The sequence below is a fragment of the Atractosteus spatula genome, chromosome 2, assembly GCF_055471065.1.
Source record: "Atractosteus spatula isolate fAtrSpa1 chromosome 2, fAtrSpa1.hap1, whole genome shotgun sequence".
Lineage (NCBI taxonomy): Eukaryota > Metazoa > Chordata > Actinopteri > Semionotiformes > Lepisosteidae > Atractosteus > Atractosteus spatula.
The window spans coordinates 57,479,912-57,501,767 of NC_142707.1; the positions used below are offsets into that span (position 1 = coordinate 57,479,912).

Below are 21,856 nucleotides of genomic sequence, written 5' to 3' on the forward strand. Positions count from 1 at the left end.
AATGTAGTACCACATCACTGAACCAAGTAATTATAGACCAATGCATCTGACTTCTATTGCATGAACAGCAACACAAGGACCAAAGAACACAAATGGAAACTAAGGAACTTGTAACTTATGAGTCAAAGTATCAAAGATAAGAGATCTATTCTTTATTTTTACATTAAAAATTAAATTGAAGCTTGAAAGGTGAGATCATTCTTCTTTCTTTTATACAATCATAGGTCCCCTACAAAAAATGCTGTCACCTCTCTTAAAGGATACAGTTAACTTTAAAACAAAAGTCAGGAGAGAAAGTGATCACCAAAAACATTTACTGCTAAACTTTTACTTGAAAGATACCTTTACAGCAGATAGGGTATAATTTACATTAATGATTTCTTAAGCGTATATATTTTAATACTACTCAGTTTTGCTCAGCCTTAACAGAAACTCAAACTCTGTCACTGAGCAGAGATTCTTGTGGCTGGTATCAGTTTGTACAGTCTCTCTAAATCTTCTTTCCATGAAGCTCTCCTGGCAGTTGCTCCAATGTCAGCTGGGTCCCTTAAGAAATGGTGATGTCATTTTTTGCAGGGAACTGATTAACCCCTGAGCTCTTAACTATAAAGTCAGACTTGGCTTGAACTAAACTGCACAGAAGATGCGTTTCCATAGTTAATTCGCTGGATACAATTCAATCTTGCTTTGTGCAACCAAAAGGACAGACTTTTCTCCACATATTTACTGACGTTATACAGATAATTGCTTTGTGAAATACCTCTCTATTTGGTTAATATGATTTCACTACTTGTTTAGTGCTTTGTATATGCTGTTTAGATTTGTTCATATGATAACGAGCTATTTTGAGGCAAACTACCACTTGATATTTTCTGCTGGTGTCCTTTTTTAATGTATGGACAGGTTGTGATGTGTCATGGGGCAGTCATACACAAGTACAAAATTTAACATGGGGTCGTAGGGGAGTTATAGTTCCGATTTACAAATTTTACACCTTGTGAATGGTTTTCATTATCAGTTAAGTGTAAAGCCAGGAATGACAGTACAAATTTCAATCTCTTTTAAATTTTTTTTTTAATCCAAAAATATTTTTTTGTACTCATTATCCTCATAGATGGGAGGAACTTTCTTTTGTTGAATTCCAAGACTGTTTTTGGCTCTCTTCCCTTCAGTACATACATGATACCACTTGACCAGATCATCCAACACCATTGAACGTCTTATGTTACAATGATGACACTCTGATTTACAAGCAGACTGAGGCAGACAGAAATCTAGGTTTGACTGCTCTTACATGCTGCTTATCAGATATTAAAATGACAACCTCATGTTTGAAATATTATAATGGTGTCCTGCTTGGACCTGTGTAACTGTGCCTTTCCTTTTTCCAAGCTTGTCAAGATAGGACTCATGCAATGAACTGCTTGCTGGTGCTTCTAAGCAGGCCACCTACAGACCTCAGTATGGTTAAATCTTGGCTGATAGACTCTTACAGATCCATGCTTCACATGAATATCATTTCTGTTCAAGCCTCCTTGAACTGACTCACAGTGTCACATAAATTCAAAATCCTTCTCCTGAAGTACAAAGTGCTAATCAGTCAGTGTGCTTCTCACCTCAAAAGTTTGCTGAACTATACAGAGATACAGTATTCTGTTCTCTTTTTATAGCTCTGCACTTTAAATTCAGGCTTGCCACATTTCACAATGAGAAGACACCATGCACTAGGTGATGGTCGTTTTTATTGAAATGTGCTTAAATGTGCCGAGTTAAATACTCTACCTGAGGCCATACAAACATCCCCGTCTCTATCTTCAAAAAACGTTTGAAAATACATGTGAAACAGCACTTCAGGTAAGGTTTCCTAACTTGTAATACAGAAATGCTTTCTTTCCGTCTCAACATGTTCGTCCTAACCATATACTGTTGATTTGTTACCTCTACTGTGAAGCACTTTGAGATGTCTTCAAACGAAAGGGTCTACATAAAATATTTTATCAAGATAATTACTCCCCAATCGGTCTAAATGATAGACAATAAGAAAAACTTTAAAGTTTAACATAGATGCAGAATATAAAAAACCTTTGATGAGTCAGTATTTTTTCCAAATACAAAGCAGTTACATGCAAATTTTTAAATACATTATTGGTTTTCAATTTTCAATTTATTACAATCTATTCAAAGTACAGCAAAGCTCTGACCAACTAGACAACAATTAGAGTGGCTTATCTTGCAATTAATTTATGAAGATATATCCTTAAAACTTACCTTGTACTGCTAAACCAGCCAGTCTAATACCTTGCTCAACCGTACACTGAAGTCGTCCATCAAGAACTTCCTTTTTAACTTGGAGGTAATACTGATACCTAAAGATAAAAAGCAAAATGATTCCAAGTATTGCTTTGAAAACTTTGGCACATACATTTCAAATGGCTAGAGGTATAATTAAAGACTTTATCAATAATTATGTAGTTGTGAGTGATGAAAAAATATATTTATTATTTTTATGTTCAGACATGTATAGTATGCTTCTATCTTTAAGTGTTAATAATAAACACTAGTCTAGTTTAATATGAGTTAAACATTAATTTTCGGTATAACAAATTAAGCCTGCTTAAATGGTTATGGTTACTCATCATTTTGTGAGCACAGTGACATTTCTATTCAATGCACATGCAAACAGTTGCAAAAACCAGCAAACTTTACTGTTTAGATTAAGCCTGACCTGATTTTCTTTTTGCTGATATAAGAAGTTTCTGTTTAGATGAAAAGTGTTTAATATCCACATTAACTAGAGTTATTCTTTAATTATTTTATTCCATTATTTTCACTGTACTGTCATCCATCCATTTTCTAACTGCTATGGGCATAAGGCAGGATACACGTCCTGGCTGGAAAACCAGTCCATTGCAAGGCACCGGAAAGAACAGACACAGACAAAACGTGTTTCCAAATAACCTGCTAGTATGTTTTTGTACTGTGGGATGAAAACAGAGCACCCAGAGAAACCCCATGCGAACATGGGGAGAACAGACAAACTCCAGGCACATAGCATTAGTATTGTAGGCAGCAAACTTATTCTATTTATCAATTACGTACATCTTTCTAAATATACAGTCATTGGATTCCCACATCCACGTTTTGAAATATTTTCCTGAGCCAGCTCATATTCTTGCATATGTTTTTGGATTTCATGGAAATGTAGTGGTTTTCAGAGAAAATTCCAAATAACTCAATGGGAAAGAGCAGAATTTATACAAGAAGTCAACACATCTTTTTACAAGGGTCTATTTGTGCGAGATCTCCTTCAAGGAATACAATTACTGGCACTACTATTCATTAGTTGGGAGCCGAATTCTTTTGAAGGAGTGGCTGCATGGCCTTCACTGTCTTTAGAAGAATAGAGCTTCTAAAATTAAAACTGCTAAATAAACAATTCTGTGCAACTGCCTTTGTTTGGAGAGCTCATTCTGTAAACCCACTGTAAATAACGAATTAGATCTTTCAATTTAATGTTGCCAAATGGAAATAGAGTATAACTAGCCTGAAAAATTGAAAGTTAAAAACAAAATGCGCGCGTGGGGCAGGGGGATCATTGTTACTAAACAAGTGTTCTTAGTCAGAGCAGCCTTAATAGCATATTTTAAAAAAAGATCTGTCTTGTGGAGGAGGGAGGGGACTGCAGCTTGAAAATCATACAATGCTACTTACTAGCTTGAAACAAAATAACGACCTATGTTTTTTTTATCCTTCTATCCCCATCTCTTCACAGTATTTAAATTTAAACTTCTTAAGTGTACTTCCTATTCACTGTGAATTTTCATATGCTTAGAAAAATATACTATTTAAAAAATAATAAAACATTTCTATGATGCACAAAAGCTAGGTTTTAGTATAAAATAGTATTGCTGGTCTAGTGGTAATGACAAGCATCTAAATACAGAACTCTTAATATAAAACTATTTACAAATGCAAGAACTGAAGTAACAGGTACACTGTACTTAAAGTAGTGTTATCTCAGCATTTTAAGGCTGTATCTGAGGACTGGAGCAAATCTTCAGTGTGTGCCTGTTTAAAAACTCAACAGTAATACGTTTTAGCAAACCTATATCAAATGTTAGAATGAAAACACTTATACTTGCTCACTGATACTAATGCACTTAAGCAGGATCCGCGCACACACTATATTCACTTAAAATATCGTAGTTCCATATTTCTTGCAACCATACCCATACCCTACTTATTACATTAGTACCTATATTGGAACTTCTAAAAAGTTTAGAAAGTGTGGAATGTTTTTTTAATCATGTGATTAATCATTTAATCACAATTACACAGATGGCCCATAAATTGTGACCTATTTATCATTACCCTTTTTTATCAACTCAAAACATCTTGGCACAGGATTTTTACTACATTATCTGTATTAATTTTTTAAAAACTTGAAGCCAACTTAAAATATATACATTCCTTATTGAAAATAAAGTCTCAAAACAATGTCTTTAAGACCAGGTCGAAAATAACAAATACCTCAGTCTGAAGAGGTTGTGAAATTCCAAGCTGATAAAAAGCTGATAAGTAATGGAGATAAGACCCATGACAGTCCCAGTTGGAAAACATGGAAGAATTACAAACTCACTTAAGTATCTGTCTCTTTACATAGAACTTATTTGTACTCATCTGATTACTACATGAAGGTATGACTGCTTGCATACACATGAGAACAGCACCGCTCTTGCTAACATGTACCTGAAGCTCAAAAACACTCACCAATGTCAATGAAATACACTGATATTGCCTATCACTAAATTTGATTAAAAATCGATCTCTTAACATTCAAAGGAAAGAGGCTGAACAGTAAATGAGGGAAAATATGCAATGTTCAGTGACAAAGTTAAAAATCACAAGAACCCTGTCTTCCTTGATCACGTTGGATTTCCTTCCTGGTAGCACTTTTTCCCACAAAGGTCTAGAGATCAGGCTCTGATGATTGTAACACTACACATTGTAAGGTCAGGTGACAATTCTGAATGAATTTAGAATTATCTGTGAAAGTGTGGCTGGCAGACCTTGGGACTACCTCCAAGATAATCCTTAGTTACATAACTAGAGCAAAGACATAATGCCTATAACAGTCTAAACCATTTCATGTTTAAGTGACATAATAAAAGCAACAAGCAAAAAAATATATATTTTTCAGATGTTTTAAATTGGGCTCCTGTAATGTACAAATAAAAGTTAGTTTAAGTAGGTATACATATGCATCATTATTCAGCTACACAGACAACTAGAAACTGCTCCTTAGGGGCAGAAATACTGGTTACAATATACTGTATATATCTATACCTCTATAGCAGTGGTTCTTAACATAGGGTGCACACACTCCCTGGAGGCATGAGATGTCTTTTCTGGGGGTTTCAGACATGTCTTATAATTTTTTAGAAGATAAATCTTCAAAAACACAAATTAATCACAGGCACATCAATACGACTACTTTGTTTAATCAAACTCTCATATTTTAAGGTAATAATTAATAATAATAAGTCCTTATATATTACTTGTATAGCATTTTTCTGGACACTCCACTCAAAACAAGTTACAGGTAATGGGGACTCCCCTCCACCACCACCAATGTGCAGCCCCCACTTGGATGATGTGTTATGATGAGTGATGAAGCCAATTCATACATGGGGATTATTAGGAGGCCATGATTGGTATATGCCCATGGGGAATTTGGTCAGGATGGCGGCATTACACCCCTACTCTTCTTGAGAAATGCCCTGGGATTTTTAATGACCACAGAGACCTCAGTTTTACGTCTCATCCGAAAGACGGCGCCTTTTTATAGTACAATGTCCCCATCACTACACTGGGGCATTAGGACCCACACAGACCACAGGGTGAGCACCTCCTGGTGGCCCCACTAACACCTCTTCCAGCAGAAACCTTAGTTTTCCCAGGAGGTCTCCCATCCAGGTACTAGCCAGGTTCAAACCTGCTTAGCTTCAGTCGGTTGCCAGATGTGGGTTGCAGGGTGATATGGCTGCTGGTTAAGGTAAACTTAAAAGTGTGTCATTTTTCATGTATTCATAATTTTACTGCAAAATTCAAATAAATACAGTATATCATTCTAACTCTTTAATTCAATTGTTATGATATATTTTACATTTAAAGAACTGACTTACTTCAACATTTTTTTAATGAATTGATCATATTTTGAGTACCAAAGGGGTGCAGGCTGCAGTAAAGGTCAACAATCACAGCAATATGTCATAGCACATGTAAAAGAAGCAAAGTGAATATCCAGCACATCAAACAGTATCAATACACCCGCGCAGCTAATGCAGAAATTTCTTATTTTTGTGAGTCAGTGCTCCTCCTCTGCACGATTGTCAGACAGGGTATCACACAACTGAGACACTAGTGTTAGAATTAGAATTAATTACATACCAGGACAATCACCCAGTGGTGTCTATATTGGTTGCGCTTTGTGCATCGGACAAAGTTCACCACAGAGGTTTAAATGAACTGTACTGAAAACCACAACCCACAAAAATGCAGTGCTGATGAATCACTGGTTTTTAAATCTGAGTAAATGAAGAAAACAAATGAAATGACACAGGGCCAAAAAACCTCAAGGATTTGAAGACGCATTTTATCATGAAAATGTATACTTAGCATGAAAAGAAACTTGGTCGTCTATTTGTGGTTGTTTATAGAAAATAGATATGAGTTTTGGATATGGATTGAATGTTTTGTGGTGTCATTTTTATGATTCACCAATACACCCTGCTAATCCTTCATGCCATTGGTATGTTGGTGGCAGGACTAAATAAGCCCACCTTTGCTCACTGTCTGGGGTGTTCACAGTCAACAGGTTTCAAAAAAGACATTACAGACACAGTCAGACAAATATAAGCCATGTCCTGGGAGATCACAGGTCAGGATACTTTGTCAATATTAACACATCATCACATTTCCTCTCTGTGATCATTTTTAAAAGCCCAGTTCCACTGCAGCAGACAGTCTTGGCTACTAATGACAGCCTCATTGAATGCACTACATTAATCAAGTCTTGGGATCAGACTCACTGTGATTTCTTACCATAAGGTATAAGGAAAGGCTTATGTTTTTACCATTTTATTTTGAAATGAGGTAGTGTAAATCCATAATTTTGCTGTGGAAGGAAATTTCTATATAGGTAAATAATAAATACAATTGTTCACTCTAAAATCTCTCCTGTTGGGTTAGCAAACATCCCATCTGCTTTGAACTTCATATAGACGGACATCATAATTAAAACTGCAGTGCCACGAGGATTTTGGATCATAGCTTTTACTAGCGCTGCCAAGGACAATATTTTTTCCCCATAATTTCTCTGATAATTCTCTGACCTTCTCCGTTGTACTGCGTTTCTTCTGTGTTCACCCTCCTTTAATATTCAGTGGCAAAAAAGTTGATTTCTAGTAACTCTAATAATCTTTTCACAGATGTGTGCAACTACAAGATGAATAGAAACTACTAGATAATTAAATGTACAACATGTATTTTAAACACAGGATACCAGACAAAAATTGTAAGAACCAACGTAATATCAGAGGGCATTAGGCCACCACATTCAGCCAGTAAGGACCTGTATGTGCCGTAACAGAGAGTGTAGCAGTGCTGCTTAAAATACACATCTCTATACCCGTGTAGTTCATGAAGGAGAAGGCGCATAACCATCACATCATACAGTATCAATATACCCATGAAATGTGTCTGGAACTCAGCTGAAGGGTTGCAGAAAGTCAAATCAAATAACACCTGGCCAATGAAGGTGGAAATCACAGTCTCGGGCATCATTCCAGAATATCCCATAAAAGCTTGAGCCCGAATACGGTGACTAAGGCCAAGAAATAACATTGGTGTTACTACTCATACGATAACCAGCTTTTCAGCAACAGTTAGCAACAACATAGGATGTAGTTTGGCGATATTTATGAGGTGAAAGAATTATGTTTTGACAATATGTTGCACATGTGGATCAAACATCAAGCCTGAACCAAATATTACCCTCAGGTTTTTCAAGTTTGACTGAAGCTCAAGTACAGTACCATCCACAGACAGGGCTATTGCATTGATTTTATAAAAGTTGATGGGGTGCTAATAAGCATTACCAGTCTTGTCACAGTTTAGATGAAGGAGGTTTTGAGTCATCCGTGTTTTTTTCAGAGATGCAATTAGAGAGAACACAGAGAGCCACATCAGTGTCAAGTTTGGTTTGACCATAGATTTGAGTATCATTGGCACAGAAATGATTATTTCGGCCATGTTATTTTAAACGTTGACCAAATGGGAACATGTAAATGCTGAAAATACCAGTACCGAGCCCTGAGGAACACCAAACTTAGTAAGTCCAATTTTGGAGCTAAATCCGCCAAGGGGGAGACAGTGACAGCGATCAGTGAGGTACTGTAAGACTTGAACCATTTAAGAGCAGTGTCAGAAACTTCAAACAGTCTCAAGGTGAGTAAGTTTTGCCTTAGTTCCCTCAGAGATCCATTACCTTGGACACCACTGATCATAAAACATCATTAATAAACAGTGATCTTGCCAAATGACCCACAACAATTACCCTTATTTTAAAGATACCACCTTTTTCTCTTGTAGCCATGCTAAACATAATTATAAGCAACCTGGCCTGTCCAACATGACCCTAAGCATGATATTTGCTTAATGAATGCATGAGCCACACCTGTGTGGACCCCTTTGTTTTCAATGTACACTGTGCCTCTTATTCACTCAAATGTTTCTATTTTTTGGTGGACTGCCTATATTCTCAGCGCATTAATTAAACTGAAGATTGTATATTCAGAAATATTTTTGCGGTTATGCTGTTGACATATTTGGTACTTAACATAAGTGTGCATTTTCTTTTCTAAATCAGGTTTTTGATGCAGTTAATGGTAAGCATATATTGGTGAGACAGTATTTTATCTCCCACAATTCACACCTTTATATTTGAGATAAGAGTTAGCCATGTGTTGTTCAGAATTGTTTGGCTGCCTCAATCACATTAAGGGGGATCAAACTGTACAAATCCAGGATGTTTCTAAGCCAGTGTCTTAATTCTTGTGTTCTCACTTTGTTTTCACATATTCAGACAGCACACAGACCACAGCCTACATGTTCGCACATGCACCTTTGGTCTTGTTCGGGCCTGCAATGAGGCACATTGCTTACTTGAAATACTTTTAACAATAGTATCTCATACAGATTTTAAAGAGGAAAAAAACAGTAAAAGGAAATTCCAAAGGCCAGCAAACTGTGGTCTTAAACTGTCGTGAAAAAGGGAAGTATTATTCAATTAATATGATAAAGCTAATATAGTACATTTATCATGTAAAATTAGAAAGAGAAGAAACAACAATAACAAAAAAGAAAGGCTAATGAAAAACGTTGAAACCTGACACGTATATTTTCCCCTTCCTTTAGAAGATGAATTGATTAGTAAATGACAGAGATATACAGATATATAAATTACCAGGTAAACTGTATTTATAATAGCAGGACATACTATAATTTTACTTGTTTTATAAAGGGGAATTCAATTTTCTAACCCATAAAATGATACAGGTATGTGATCCAGGTTAATTCTAGTAAATACCCTATAGCCATAGGATTCATGATTAACTAAGTGAATGGCATTTCATTTTAAACACAGCTAACATTCACTAGAAATACAAAGACAAGTACACATTAATCTAATAAACATTATCTTTAAACGTGAAAACCAAAAACTGAACATATAACTTGCTTTTTACAATTTTTTAGTCAAAACTATACATCACTCTACATAGGTACAGAGCCTTGCAACAGTAGTCAGACCCTTTCAACAGTTTTCACATTTTGTTGAAAGGTTGCCATGACACGTGAAGTAGCAATACATATTTACTATATATAAACCTAATCTACCCATTCAAAACAAAACAAGAAATATATGAACTTGAGTCCTATCATTAAAGTTAAAAATGTATGTCGTAAAATGGGACATCATAAGAAAGACCTTATTACTTTTGAGAGAAATGATTTACTGTATGCAACTTAGAAATTTAATGCAGTTTTATTACGACAGAAGCTTAATTGGGGTAACGTGTTTTATTTTTTATGCATTTTTAATTGTGGGGCAAAAAAATCCTTTTGTACATTGTCATTTTTTAATACAAATTTGACTTAAGATTTGAATATTTTTAGGCAAGAATATTAAAATTTCATAAACTTAATTTTTTTGCAAACTATTTTCTTCTTATAGTCCAAAGGAATTTAACAAAATTACATTTAAAAATTAAATTGCAAAGCTCGTAAATTTAAAAATAGTATCTTGTTTAATTTTTTTTTCTACAATGTGGATGAACTAATCTGTATGAATGGTCTCAAAAAGGCTGTATTCATACTTGTGTTTTAACACATTCCAATTTACTATCTAGCCTCTTGCATCTGCATATGCACCATAAAACAGAATAGAAACAATATCTTTTCAACTGCAGGAAAATCATTTTGATAAAGAGAGCTATGGCATTATAATCAAAAGGTTTTTCTTTATTATTTAACAGTGTGTACATTTCATAAATGTTTTATAAATGATCATTTGTCAAATTGCTACTGTACATAGCCCTGTGGTTCATATTGCAATAAACATCACTGAACTATTAAAAAGATAATTGCCTTTGGCTATATAAACAAATTATTTAACAAGGAAGGAAGCATAGTTCAAAAGAATTTCAAAATATTCATTACTTTAGTTATCTGTCACTTTGTTTCCTAGGATACATGTGTAATAAAGCAATAAGCTCATCTTAAGACACTAAGAACTGTACATAAACAGCTCTACAATATGTTGAGGACATTTGTCCTTTTGGGATATTTGGAACAGTATTGTGTACTCATCTCCACTTGTGGAGTGTTTACAAGTGTGAAATCAACACTATAGCAAGGACAAAGATGTAAATGAATCACACACACTTGAATTAACTTCAAAGGAAATGTGTTTGACCTAGTTTCCCCCAGACTTGTGAACAAATCAACCCAACACTTTAAACTGCCTCTTTTTTGCAAGTTAACCAGGTGTCAAAATGCTTTTCTACTTCAAGATGGACCTCTGCTCTACATTTAAAAACTTACAAAAAATGAGAGGACAGGAAAGGCTGGTAAATTTATCTTTACGCCTGGAAATCAAAAGGTTTAACCTTATTTTAAGTATCAGTGTATAAAACAACAAGCACAAGGCAGTTCTCCCTAAGTTTTTACACTTCGTCATAACTAAACCACAGGGTGCAGAATTCATTTACATGTGTACTGTTTTCATGCAAGGTGAAGTTTTTTTAGTTTTTTTTTAAATTGAGAGTCTTTAGGCATCGATTGTTTTAATAATTTTTTGAAATAGGAAATCTAACAAAACACCAAAAACTTCCTTAAAATCAGAAATTGTATTTCTTCTCTTTACCAGTATCATAAAAATGAGTCTAAATCTACTGCTAATGGTTGTTCTCAACAGTAACAAGCTTTTCCTACCACAGGAACAAGTAATAGGTTTATTCCATGCTGAAAAAAAGAAGAAAGAAAACACAACGTTTCGGCCGTGGAGCCTTCTTCAGGTGTAAAGGCTCCACGGCAAAAACGTTGTGTTTTCTTTCTTCTTTTTTTCAGCATGGAATAAACCTATTACTTGTTCCTTTGCAGCCTACACATGCTGACGCAGCTACCCACCTGAACTACTTTTCCTACCACAGCTACTCTGATCTTTATCCTAGTTTTTTTTGGAGGATTTGAGTTTTTTTGGAGTGAAAAGGTATTGTCTCAGAGTAGCTGATGCCACAGACTGGCACTGGGGGGTGTCAAAGATAAGACAGAGAAACAGGCCTTTAACACTTCAGCACACAGGAATTGTGCATCTTCCTACGCTGCAACTGATGCCAAAATTCTTTTGAGATTTCCAACCGCACAAGGGCCTCAACACAAACGCTTCTTTTAAACTTCCACAGCGCTCATGATTGTCCTCCTACCCAAGCGCAACTTTTAACTTCATACACTCGGGCTGAGGAAGCAATTCCTGGAATTTTTGCCAGCCTGCACCTGAGAACCTGTGTGGGTTTAGATTTATGTGGAAGGTTTCATGTAATGCAAATGTTCACTGTCTGGTTTAAGATTTTTTTAAACTTTTTAACTTACATGTTTACTCAAAGCAAAAATGACAAATATTTCAACAAGCATGTACAAGCTCATCATATCATAAAGATATGTTTGACAGCAAAAGTAAAAGACTTATTTTATTCTTTCAACTTTCACTCCATATTTAAAAATGATAAAATGCTGTATGCACTCGTGTAGTGATAAAGTCTTTCAAGGTCTGTTCACAAAAGGAAAACTAGAACTAGTTCTAATACTTAAGTATTTTTATCTATTGTCTTTATACTTCTTATTATAGTCATACAACACATGAATTTGGATTTCCTTTCAAAAGAACCCACACTAATATTAACGTGACCTGCCAAAAGTAAATAAACAGATGCTCTTCTGTAAGAACAATCTCAGAGTACTACCACAAATGTTTTCAAAAAATATTTCTATAACGATAACAGAAGTCCCCCATATTACAAACTGTTGTAGTAAAAGCAGATTTTCCACTATGCAATTTTCTTGATGAAAACTAGCCAAGAATCTCAAAAAACACCATTGCACTTGATCTTTTGAGAAGCATTACTCTTTTAGCTTTGCTGTTAATGCTTTATTGTTGACCTACATATCTGTTTCAGCAAAGAGGTGACCCTCAATGAAGTGTGAAGGCCCTGGATCACCGGTCCTGCCGAAAAACAGTGGCAATGATGGCATACTCTAGAAACTCAACATGAGTCTTTTAAATACACTAGAGATCTCATTAAGCAACGTCAACTCCCAACCACATTAACTCACAGTCTTCAATATCCTGTTCCCATAGAATCTTAATATTTTTCACAATAAAGTAGAATCGCTAAATTTCCAGAGCAAGGTTAATCTCCATCTCCAGTCTCCTGTCTTTATTAATAAAGTACCGATAGCATTGATTATACACTGAACAAAAAGACACATGATTTTTAAAAAACAAATTGACAAACACAGGTACCAATGGCATACAAGAATATTAAGAAATGACAGTTCACTTGCTTGTAGAAAACAGTCTAAAAGGTAATGATTGTGAATATACATAAAAAACCTGATGATTTTAAACAATTCCCCTTCCCACCCCCACACAAAAACCATGTTAAAAGGACAGCAGCCTTTTTAAAAAAATCTATAAAACACAACTAAATTTCCCATTTCAAAAAAAGGATTTATAAAAGCCAAATCATATCCTGATTTGTTTTAATTATAATTTTAAGAAACATCAGAAAGCGAGAATCATATCTTGCTCAGGTGCAAAAAGCTTTGAACATTACCTTGCTGGTGGACACATACTCCACATTCTAGGAATTAACTAAAGCAGCATATTTCAAAATAGAAAGTTTTTTTCCATCTCACTTAAAAACAGCAGTGTTAAGAAACATAACTCCTCCTCTCTGAACTCATGTTGCTGTACATCTGCCATTGTTTATGCCTTGATGATAAAAGCAATTAATTGCCAACGCACCTTGTGACCTCCTGCTCGAGTCTGGAGACATTTGGCACGTAAAACATCACACCAAAGAAAAGAAGAGGCTCATTGCCAAATTTGTCCAGCTGCTTCTTGAGGGCTTTCTCCAGCTCCACCCATCTTTGGAGCTGTGATTTACTGTGGAACCACAAGCCAAAATAGTGTGTCTGAAAAAGCAAAGCAAAAAAAGGACAGATCAAAATCATTTGCTCAGCCCAAGGTGGGGGAGGGGTTTAAAAACAAAGACACTTGCTGTGTTTTCAACTAGAGCAGCAGAAACCACCCAAGTATGGTTTATTCTGTTTCTGTCAAAACAAAAAGGTAAATTATCACAGTTCAAATGCAACTTAGACATGAAAATGTCCTCTAGATAGTGCAATGCCTTATAAATAAATGTTTTGGATATAACAGAGGTTTCATTCCAACATTTTAGAGGGAAGGTAACCTCTGACCCATGACCTCATGCCACTGACAATTTTCTGTTTAGTGCCAGTGTTTGCACATCCTTCCACTCATGTCCTCAGTCAGGGTGTCTGGGGTTATGATTCTCTGAAACCCAAAAATGAGAATCCCCTCATACTGAATCATGCAAATGTATCAGGTTGATGGGCGTTGTCTACATCTCCTGAATGAATATGTTGGCCTTCTAGATATTTTCAAATATTTTATCTTGAACATTTATATAAATAGGCTGTATATATAAAATAAACAGGGTAACAAAAATAGATACGTGATACTTCCATGTGTCTTTTACCTTCTATAATGGCAAAATTAGCATCAGGAATTTCTGGGGAAGAAGGGAGAAATCCTGAGGCTACGCCTCCTTAAAATGTCCTGGAATGTCATCATCACACTAAACAGCTATTGGTAGCTGCTCTGGTAAGCAATACTTTGTGAACCGTATTTCACTGCATTACAGTGTGGCAAAAAATCCCATATAACATATCTCACTTCTGGTGCTCAACCGTCATTAAACATACATTTCATTATTGCATAACTGGCACTGCATTTTCGAATTCACGAGAACATGTACAAGCTTTTGATGAGGCTAAAATAAACAAAATCAATCTCTCAGATTTCGCTTCAAGGTCACTTTCAAACTCTGTACTCCAAGGAGTTGAACATTTCACTTGTGACTTTGGTGGAATAAGAGCCTTGAGTGAAATTAATATGGTAGGTCAGTACGTTTTAGCCAAGTGTCACATCCAATGGATTTCAAGTCATTCTCCGCAGCACATGTGGCAAGCTAAAACCAAATAAGCTGTTACAAAAAAAAATCAAAACACTGTTACGGTTTTTAACCGAGATTTAAAATAAACACATACTGTAGGTCGCTGATATTCTGCTGCAGGCAGCATGGCCACACACACCTCAGGAATCAGGTAACTCAGTCGGAGTTACTAGAAAATGGTCAATATTTGTTTATTTTAAATTGATTTAAATCAATTTCCTTATTGAAGTCAATTTAAAATAAACAAATATTGACCATTTTCTAGTTGCTTTGAGCTCGTCCGAAGAAACTATTGGCATTTTCTTTCTGTTAAGGGTCTCCCTTTGCTCTTAATCCTTTAATAAGAAGTAACATGGTTCATCATCCTCCTTCTCTACTTTTCCGGTATAGTGATCTGCTTTATAAGATACAATCCAAATTCTAACTTATTTATAGAGTAATAGAAAGTACTAAATGTATTCCAGTTTCTCCAACCTTAGATCATCTGATCTGATCAGTAAATGGTATTTACTGCATCTACTACCACCATCTTACAATTTGTGTTACCGGTAGGCACAACAGCAGAATAAATAAAAAGAATGTACAAGTCTTGTTTCCAATGCTTATATGTATATTAGCACCACTAAATAGCCACAGACAACAAGAGGATAGAGCAATGGCTGTTAACCTAGGAGGTAAGAACTTAGCTGAGCCCGTCACTTCTTCGCTTCACTTAAGAGGTACGCCTAGTAAAACACTTTGTAACCCAAAAATCTGGAACCAAAAAAAATTGGAACCCAAACAAACAACTTCCCAATTACATAAATTATGCTGAGCAAGTGTTGCCAGAATTCAAGTTAAGACTACAGTGGAATATATTTCACTTCCTCTTATACATTTAATTATCTTGTCAATGTGATGGGGTGAGACCTAAAACAATGTTGAACTTTAGTAAAGGATAATCTCATGTTCTCCCAGTGATTTATTTAAGATACATTTCTTTTAGTATTCTTGCTTTATGTATCAAACCTCACTATCCACTATCTAAAATCACTACTAAAAATACTTTTTGTTTCCTAAGGAGAAATGTTAATGCAAACCATTCATTGTTTAGCATTCATTTTTTTGCCTTTTCTGGTTTCTGAAAGTGTGGTAAAAGTATCTTTTCTCACCTTTAGATTACAAAACTGATTAAATTTTAAATTGAGAGGATGCTGCCTGACAATTCTTGTGGTCTTCTTAATCTGTTTAAGTCAGAAAGCAATCAAAGGATAGATTTTGTCATAATGCAAAGTTTCAACCCCACAGCAAATGCTAAACATTTAACATTTGCTCTCTGCATTCATTCCATTTGATTTTATGAGTATTTGCAATTAGATTTCAATGTTATCCGAGATTCACATTGGTCCTAATGATGTATAACAGAAGTCTGAGTGAACAAATAAAGTCTGGTGCTTGTTTCAGTTATTTCATAAACATCCAATGTCCCTGTTTCAAAAAGTTAACAGTTAGATTCAGCAACTGGTTGTTCCACCTTTAGCTGCAATAATTGCAATAAAACACTTCCTGTAATTGGCTATCAGTCTCTCGCATTGCTCTGTAGCATTTTTGGACCATTTTTCCATGAACAACTGCTTCAACCCAATAACATTTGAGGATTTTCTAGGATGAACTACTTATTTTAGGTCCAGCCACAACATTACTATGGGGTTAATGACGACAAGTCACCCTGAGGTCTTGAGCCAGCATAGCATCCCCAAACCATGACCCTACCACCACCATGTTCCACTGCTGATATGAGGTTCTTACTGTGGAATGCAGCATTTCATTTTCACAAGACATAACAGCACCCATTTAACACATCTGTCCATAGAGCATTCCTCCTGAAGTCTGGAGTATTATCCAGGTGCTTTTTGTCAAATTTGAGAGGAGCATCAATGTTCTTCTTAGTAAGCAATGATTTCCACTTTGCTGCTCTCACTCGAATCCCATTTTTTCTGTTTGCTTTTCTGGTGGTGGAGGTTTGAACAGTGACTTTAGCTACATTGAGAAAAAGACCAACAGATTACTGAATGGTGTTGTTGGGTTTCTTGAGACTTCTTGGTCTAATTTAACACTGCGTTCTGGAGAGTGATTTTGGCAGGACGGTCACCCTTAAGATTCACTGTTAATAATTTCTCTAACTGTAGGTCAGTGGAGCCCCCGAGCTTTACAAGTAGATTTATAGCCTTTTGCAGACTGCAACAATGCATCAATGGCTTTTTTTAAGGTCTTCTGAAATATCTTTTGAGAGTGGCATGAAGCGCCTCTAGTTTGTGTGTGGCGAGAACTTCTTGTGACAATGAAAGTCAAAGTTTGTGAGTTTTACATAGATCAGGGCTGGCCCTGATTGTTTTATAAAATATTCACACAGCTGGATCTAGTTATCCCATTAATTTAATTGATTAAACTGAGATGGTGTTAACTTTTTCACACAGGGAATTTGGATGTTGGATGACTTTATGTAATAAATTAAACAAGCACCAGACTTTGCTGTTATATGTCCACACAGGTTCCCTTTATACTGTACATCACTAGGATTCAAATGAATCTCTGATAATATTCAGTGGTGAAAATACACAAAAAAATCAGAAAATCTGAAAGGGGGGAAATATTTTTTTTCACAGAACTATACTCCCTAGCTTTGTTTCAGAGGGAAGCTGTAAGAGTAAGCTGTAATTGCCTGTGATGCTACAGTAAAATAACAGCAAAGGTGTCATTTAGCTTTTAAGAATGAAGCAGCTCACATATTCCATGAAATAAAAATCTGTATTAAACAGATGAGGCCTCAAGTTATCTAGCTCATTTCGTTATGAACTGTAAAGTTCTCAGTCAAAGCAAAAACTAAAAGCTTGTGTACTTATGTGTTCACCACACACCCTCAGAAGTGCCTCTCCATGGCAAGTAAAAAAAAACATAAGCTCTGAGGTCAAAAGCACACAAGTTAACTTTTGTTCATCACAATGTGAAACAAATCACAATTTTAAATAAGTGAAAAGGATCAGATCTATGTTAAAATATGTAATATCTGGAGTGAACATTTCACATTGGGTCAAATGTACAGCCCCTAACAAAATAATTAGACAGAAATACCAACTATGAAATGGAAACGCAACACTTCACACATGGTTGCTTTTGAATGAACACCCAGAAGTGTCCTGGAATGTTAACCGGCACAGACTAACTACTATTGTTTTAATTGTATTAATTATATTGGATGAATTTATGACACCATACAAGGATATGTAAAGAAGTAGACAGAATTAAGTAAATTAATAATAATAATCATCTAAAGCAGGGATGAGCTATAACGCACTCTGAATGATACACACTGCAAATAATGTCGAGAAGGGAGAATTATTAGTACATTCATGAATTTTGAAGGCAAGAATGTGTGCACATTAGGGCTGTGCTTACCTTTTAGATTTTCTCATAACTGTGAGGAATTTAAAAAGAACTTCAGTAGCTTGTCAAAACAGATTGTTACAGACTGTTGCCAATACATATATGCATTGATCACCTAATAATGTTCAAAATGTTGAAAACAGGTTCAGGGAAGATGACAAATATCTGAAACAGCAAAATAAGGTAGCAAATCTCCCCCAATCCTCACCATAATCATTATTTACTTCTGCAAACAGGTTAGGTAGTGATACAATAAATGGACTCATTGTAAAATGAAGTCCCAAAGTGAAAAGTGAAATATGTATATTCAGTCAACTAGACCAGTGGTTCTCAAACTGTGGTACACCAGATGACCTTGGTAATTTGTTGTGTGCAATGAAAAATTGGGAATTAAAAATTAAAAAAATAAAAATTATGTAAATTTTTCATCTGTAATTTACTTAATCAGTTTCAAAAAGCTTGAGACGGGTTTTCATATTTTCTATTTTAATAAAATTAGTTTATGTGTCAAATACGCAGCCTACATGCTTAGCTACATCGATACAGCAAGCTAATACTTGAGTGTTCATACTCCTCTCGAGCTTTCAGAGACACAGCTTAGCACCACATTCACCAACAGAACAAATGATCGAAAATTAACCCCTTGCAAAAATCAAGTATTATGTCAGGGCTGAAAGGAATAGACGCAAAGAGTACTGATAGATCATGCACACCTGTTGAGAACTAGGAAGATTATACATCGGCCACTGAAACTAGCTCTGCTACTAAACCTGACACAGACTGGCACTGGCACTGCTAGTGTTAGCAAGCGTCGGAAAACGGCTACAAGGTGGTACGATCCAAATTATCTAAGTGCTCAGTCCTGTTTTCATTATACGTGTCTGAGAGTGAGTGCGCACACTCATGTTGGTCACTAGCCAGCAGCCATATCACTCTGCAACTCATAACTGGCAACCCACTGAAGCTAAGCAGGTGTGAGCCTGGTCAGTACCTGGATGGGAGACCTCCTGGGAAAAACTAAGGTTGCTGCTGGAAGAGGTGTTAGTGGGGCCAGCAGGGAGGCGCTCACCCTGCGGTCCATGTGGGTCCTAATGCCCTACTATAGTGACGGGGACACTATACTGTAAACAGGTGCTATCCTTCAGATGAGATGTAAAACTGAGGTCCTGACTCTCTGTGGTCATTAAAAATCACAGGGTGCTTCTCGAAAAGAGTAGGGGTGTAACCCTGGTGTCCTGGCCAAATTTCCCATTAGCCCTTACCAATCCTAATAATCCCCATCTATGAATTGGCTTCATTACTCTGCTCTCCTCCCCACTGATAGCCAATGTGCAGTGGCTGCTGTCGCATCATTCAGATGGATGCTGCACATTGGTGGTGGTGGAGGGGAGTCCCCATTACCTGTAAAGCGCTTTGAGTGGAGTGTCCAGAAAAGCGCTATATAAATGTAAGCCATTATGAATTATTATTTTATTATTATTATTAAGATTTTTTCTGCTTCCTATGAGAAGATGACTTGAAGGTGGTACTTGGATGCTTTGGTTTGATCAGGGTGGTACTTGGTCCAAAAAGATTGAGAACCACTGAACTAGACTGTTACTCCCCTCTTTGGAATCACTAAATGTGGAGGTACCCCTTCATGACTTATTATGCAAAGCTAAGGATTGGATTTTACTGTTTCACTGCACAAAATATTAAAATCAGTAATCAGTAATTCCTGAAAAAAACAAACGGACGGGTGAAAAACTAATAAAATACTTTGAGAAATGCCTAATTGCGTTTAGAAAAGCCTACAGACACTATCCAAAAAAATGTGTTCCTCACCTACAGTATTCTTTTTAAAATACATATAGATGTGCATTCATCTTCCTTCCATCCATTTTATAACCGCTTTATTCAGTAGAGAGGTGCGAGGAAGCCTATCCCAGAAAACAGCAGTGCAAGAGAAGGTGGTTATCTATTAACAGTTCGAATAGTTACCAGTTACAGTCACAGTGACTCAACCAGGTAAAGGTGTTCACCCAACCACAGACTAAGTTCCATAATCCAGGCAATGCGGGTTTGAGCCTAGGTCATGTAACTAGCCAACTGTGACTGGGATTTCCCAATGCCTAATTAAGGTTAGCATCACTGTCCTAAAGTCAGATGCCGGCAAACACCAAGATTATGTAGTGCTTTCAGGTTTACAGTGCTGTTGATGAGGCACAAACATCTCCTCCAACCACCTGCATGGGGAGGAGTAATCTGTGAAATCTTAAAAGAGTGAGTGGCTCCATGTCGGGTGGGTCGGAGGATTATATTTTCGTTCCACCCCCACCTCTGTGCTCAGTAAGACGAGATGTAAAAAAGTACAAAATGCTATTCCAAATTGGGTCGGTTTGAAACTTAAAAACATGGTGTTTCTAACCTTTTTTCCAAAAAAAATAGGACTAGTTTAAAAGAAGGGAAACCAACATGAACATTGAAATGCAAGTCACATAGATTTCCGCATCAGCTCATGTGATTTAAAAATATCAGCTGCATATCCAGCCGAGGGTAAGGGCCTTCTCTTGTGTTGGCCTTGTGAGGTTTTCCTGATTCATTTCTCTAGCTGTTTCATGTGCTCTTCAGCTTGCCAAGTTTAACTTTTGGTCTTGCTTGACCTGGCAACAAAGGGTGCTTGTGCTTTGTAAAAATGCCAGGGAGCGACAGCCATGGAATAGGAATCTACAGCTCTGCTTAATGGAACTGATGATTGTGCTGAGTCTCCAGAGAAAGAGAGAACTGAAAAATAAAACTGAAGAACTAGAGCAGACTAGCAAAGTTTACTTAGGCATCTTAGCAATAAGAAAGTAAGAAAGCAAGTAAGAAAAATGCTAAAACGTGTGTGCCATCGCTTTTCTATAATAAATGATAAAAACCAACTGCAACAAATGTTTACTGTGGGCTTTAGAATGGAATTGTATTTACTGTGAATCCATTTTATCAAGAAAAGAAGTCAGTTTGATTTACAAAACAGAACAGATCTATGCTTGCACTCATGATCATGAACACTACTATTACTACTATTATCCAACTGATGTTCACAGAATACGCAGATTGAATATGCACTAGCTGTTTTGAAAGTCAAATACATGTACAGTATGTCACTAGGCACTAATCATTTGAATAAACTGATACAATTGAATAAAGAAATGAAAACTGAAAAAAATGTAACTATACTTCATATCCCTCTCTCAAATAAAAACATACTAAAGTAAAATAAAACCTTTTTGTTTCAAGTATTAAAGTATTAGTTCAGCATTTCATAGTATTCAGTGAAGGATACCTGGAGATCAATACATGTTTATATTCTGGTCACAGAGAAGGCAACTACAGATTACACCTGCTCTGTCTGAATCTTAAAGTCATAGACATGCAGGATTCAAAAACCTCAATGTCTAAAATTGATAGAAACACCAGAAATCAATGCTGTTTCAGCTGTTTGTAGTTCCTTTTGAGAACAATCAAACAGCCAAGTCATAGCAGAAGAATTACAAATGAGATTAGACCATGGTAGCTTGTTTTCTTTGAAG

At 36.1% G+C, this 21,856-nt stretch overlaps 1 protein-coding gene across 1 annotated transcript in view; it reads right to left on the reverse strand.

Moving 5' to 3' along the window:
- LOC148839924 (tyrosine-protein phosphatase non-receptor type 14-like) overlaps window positions 1-21,856 on the reverse strand; it is a 104,540-nt gene that overhangs the window by 34,100 nt on the left and 48,584 nt on the right. The window contains exons 3-4 of the mRNA XM_088909289.1: window positions 13,646-13,815; window positions 2,269-2,366 (exon numbers count right to left, since the gene is read on the reverse strand). Of these exons, the coding sequence (XP_088765415.1) occupies window positions 2,269-2,366; window positions 13,646-13,815 (268 nt within the window). The remainder of the gene's footprint in view (window positions 1-2,268; window positions 2,367-13,645; window positions 13,816-21,856) is intronic.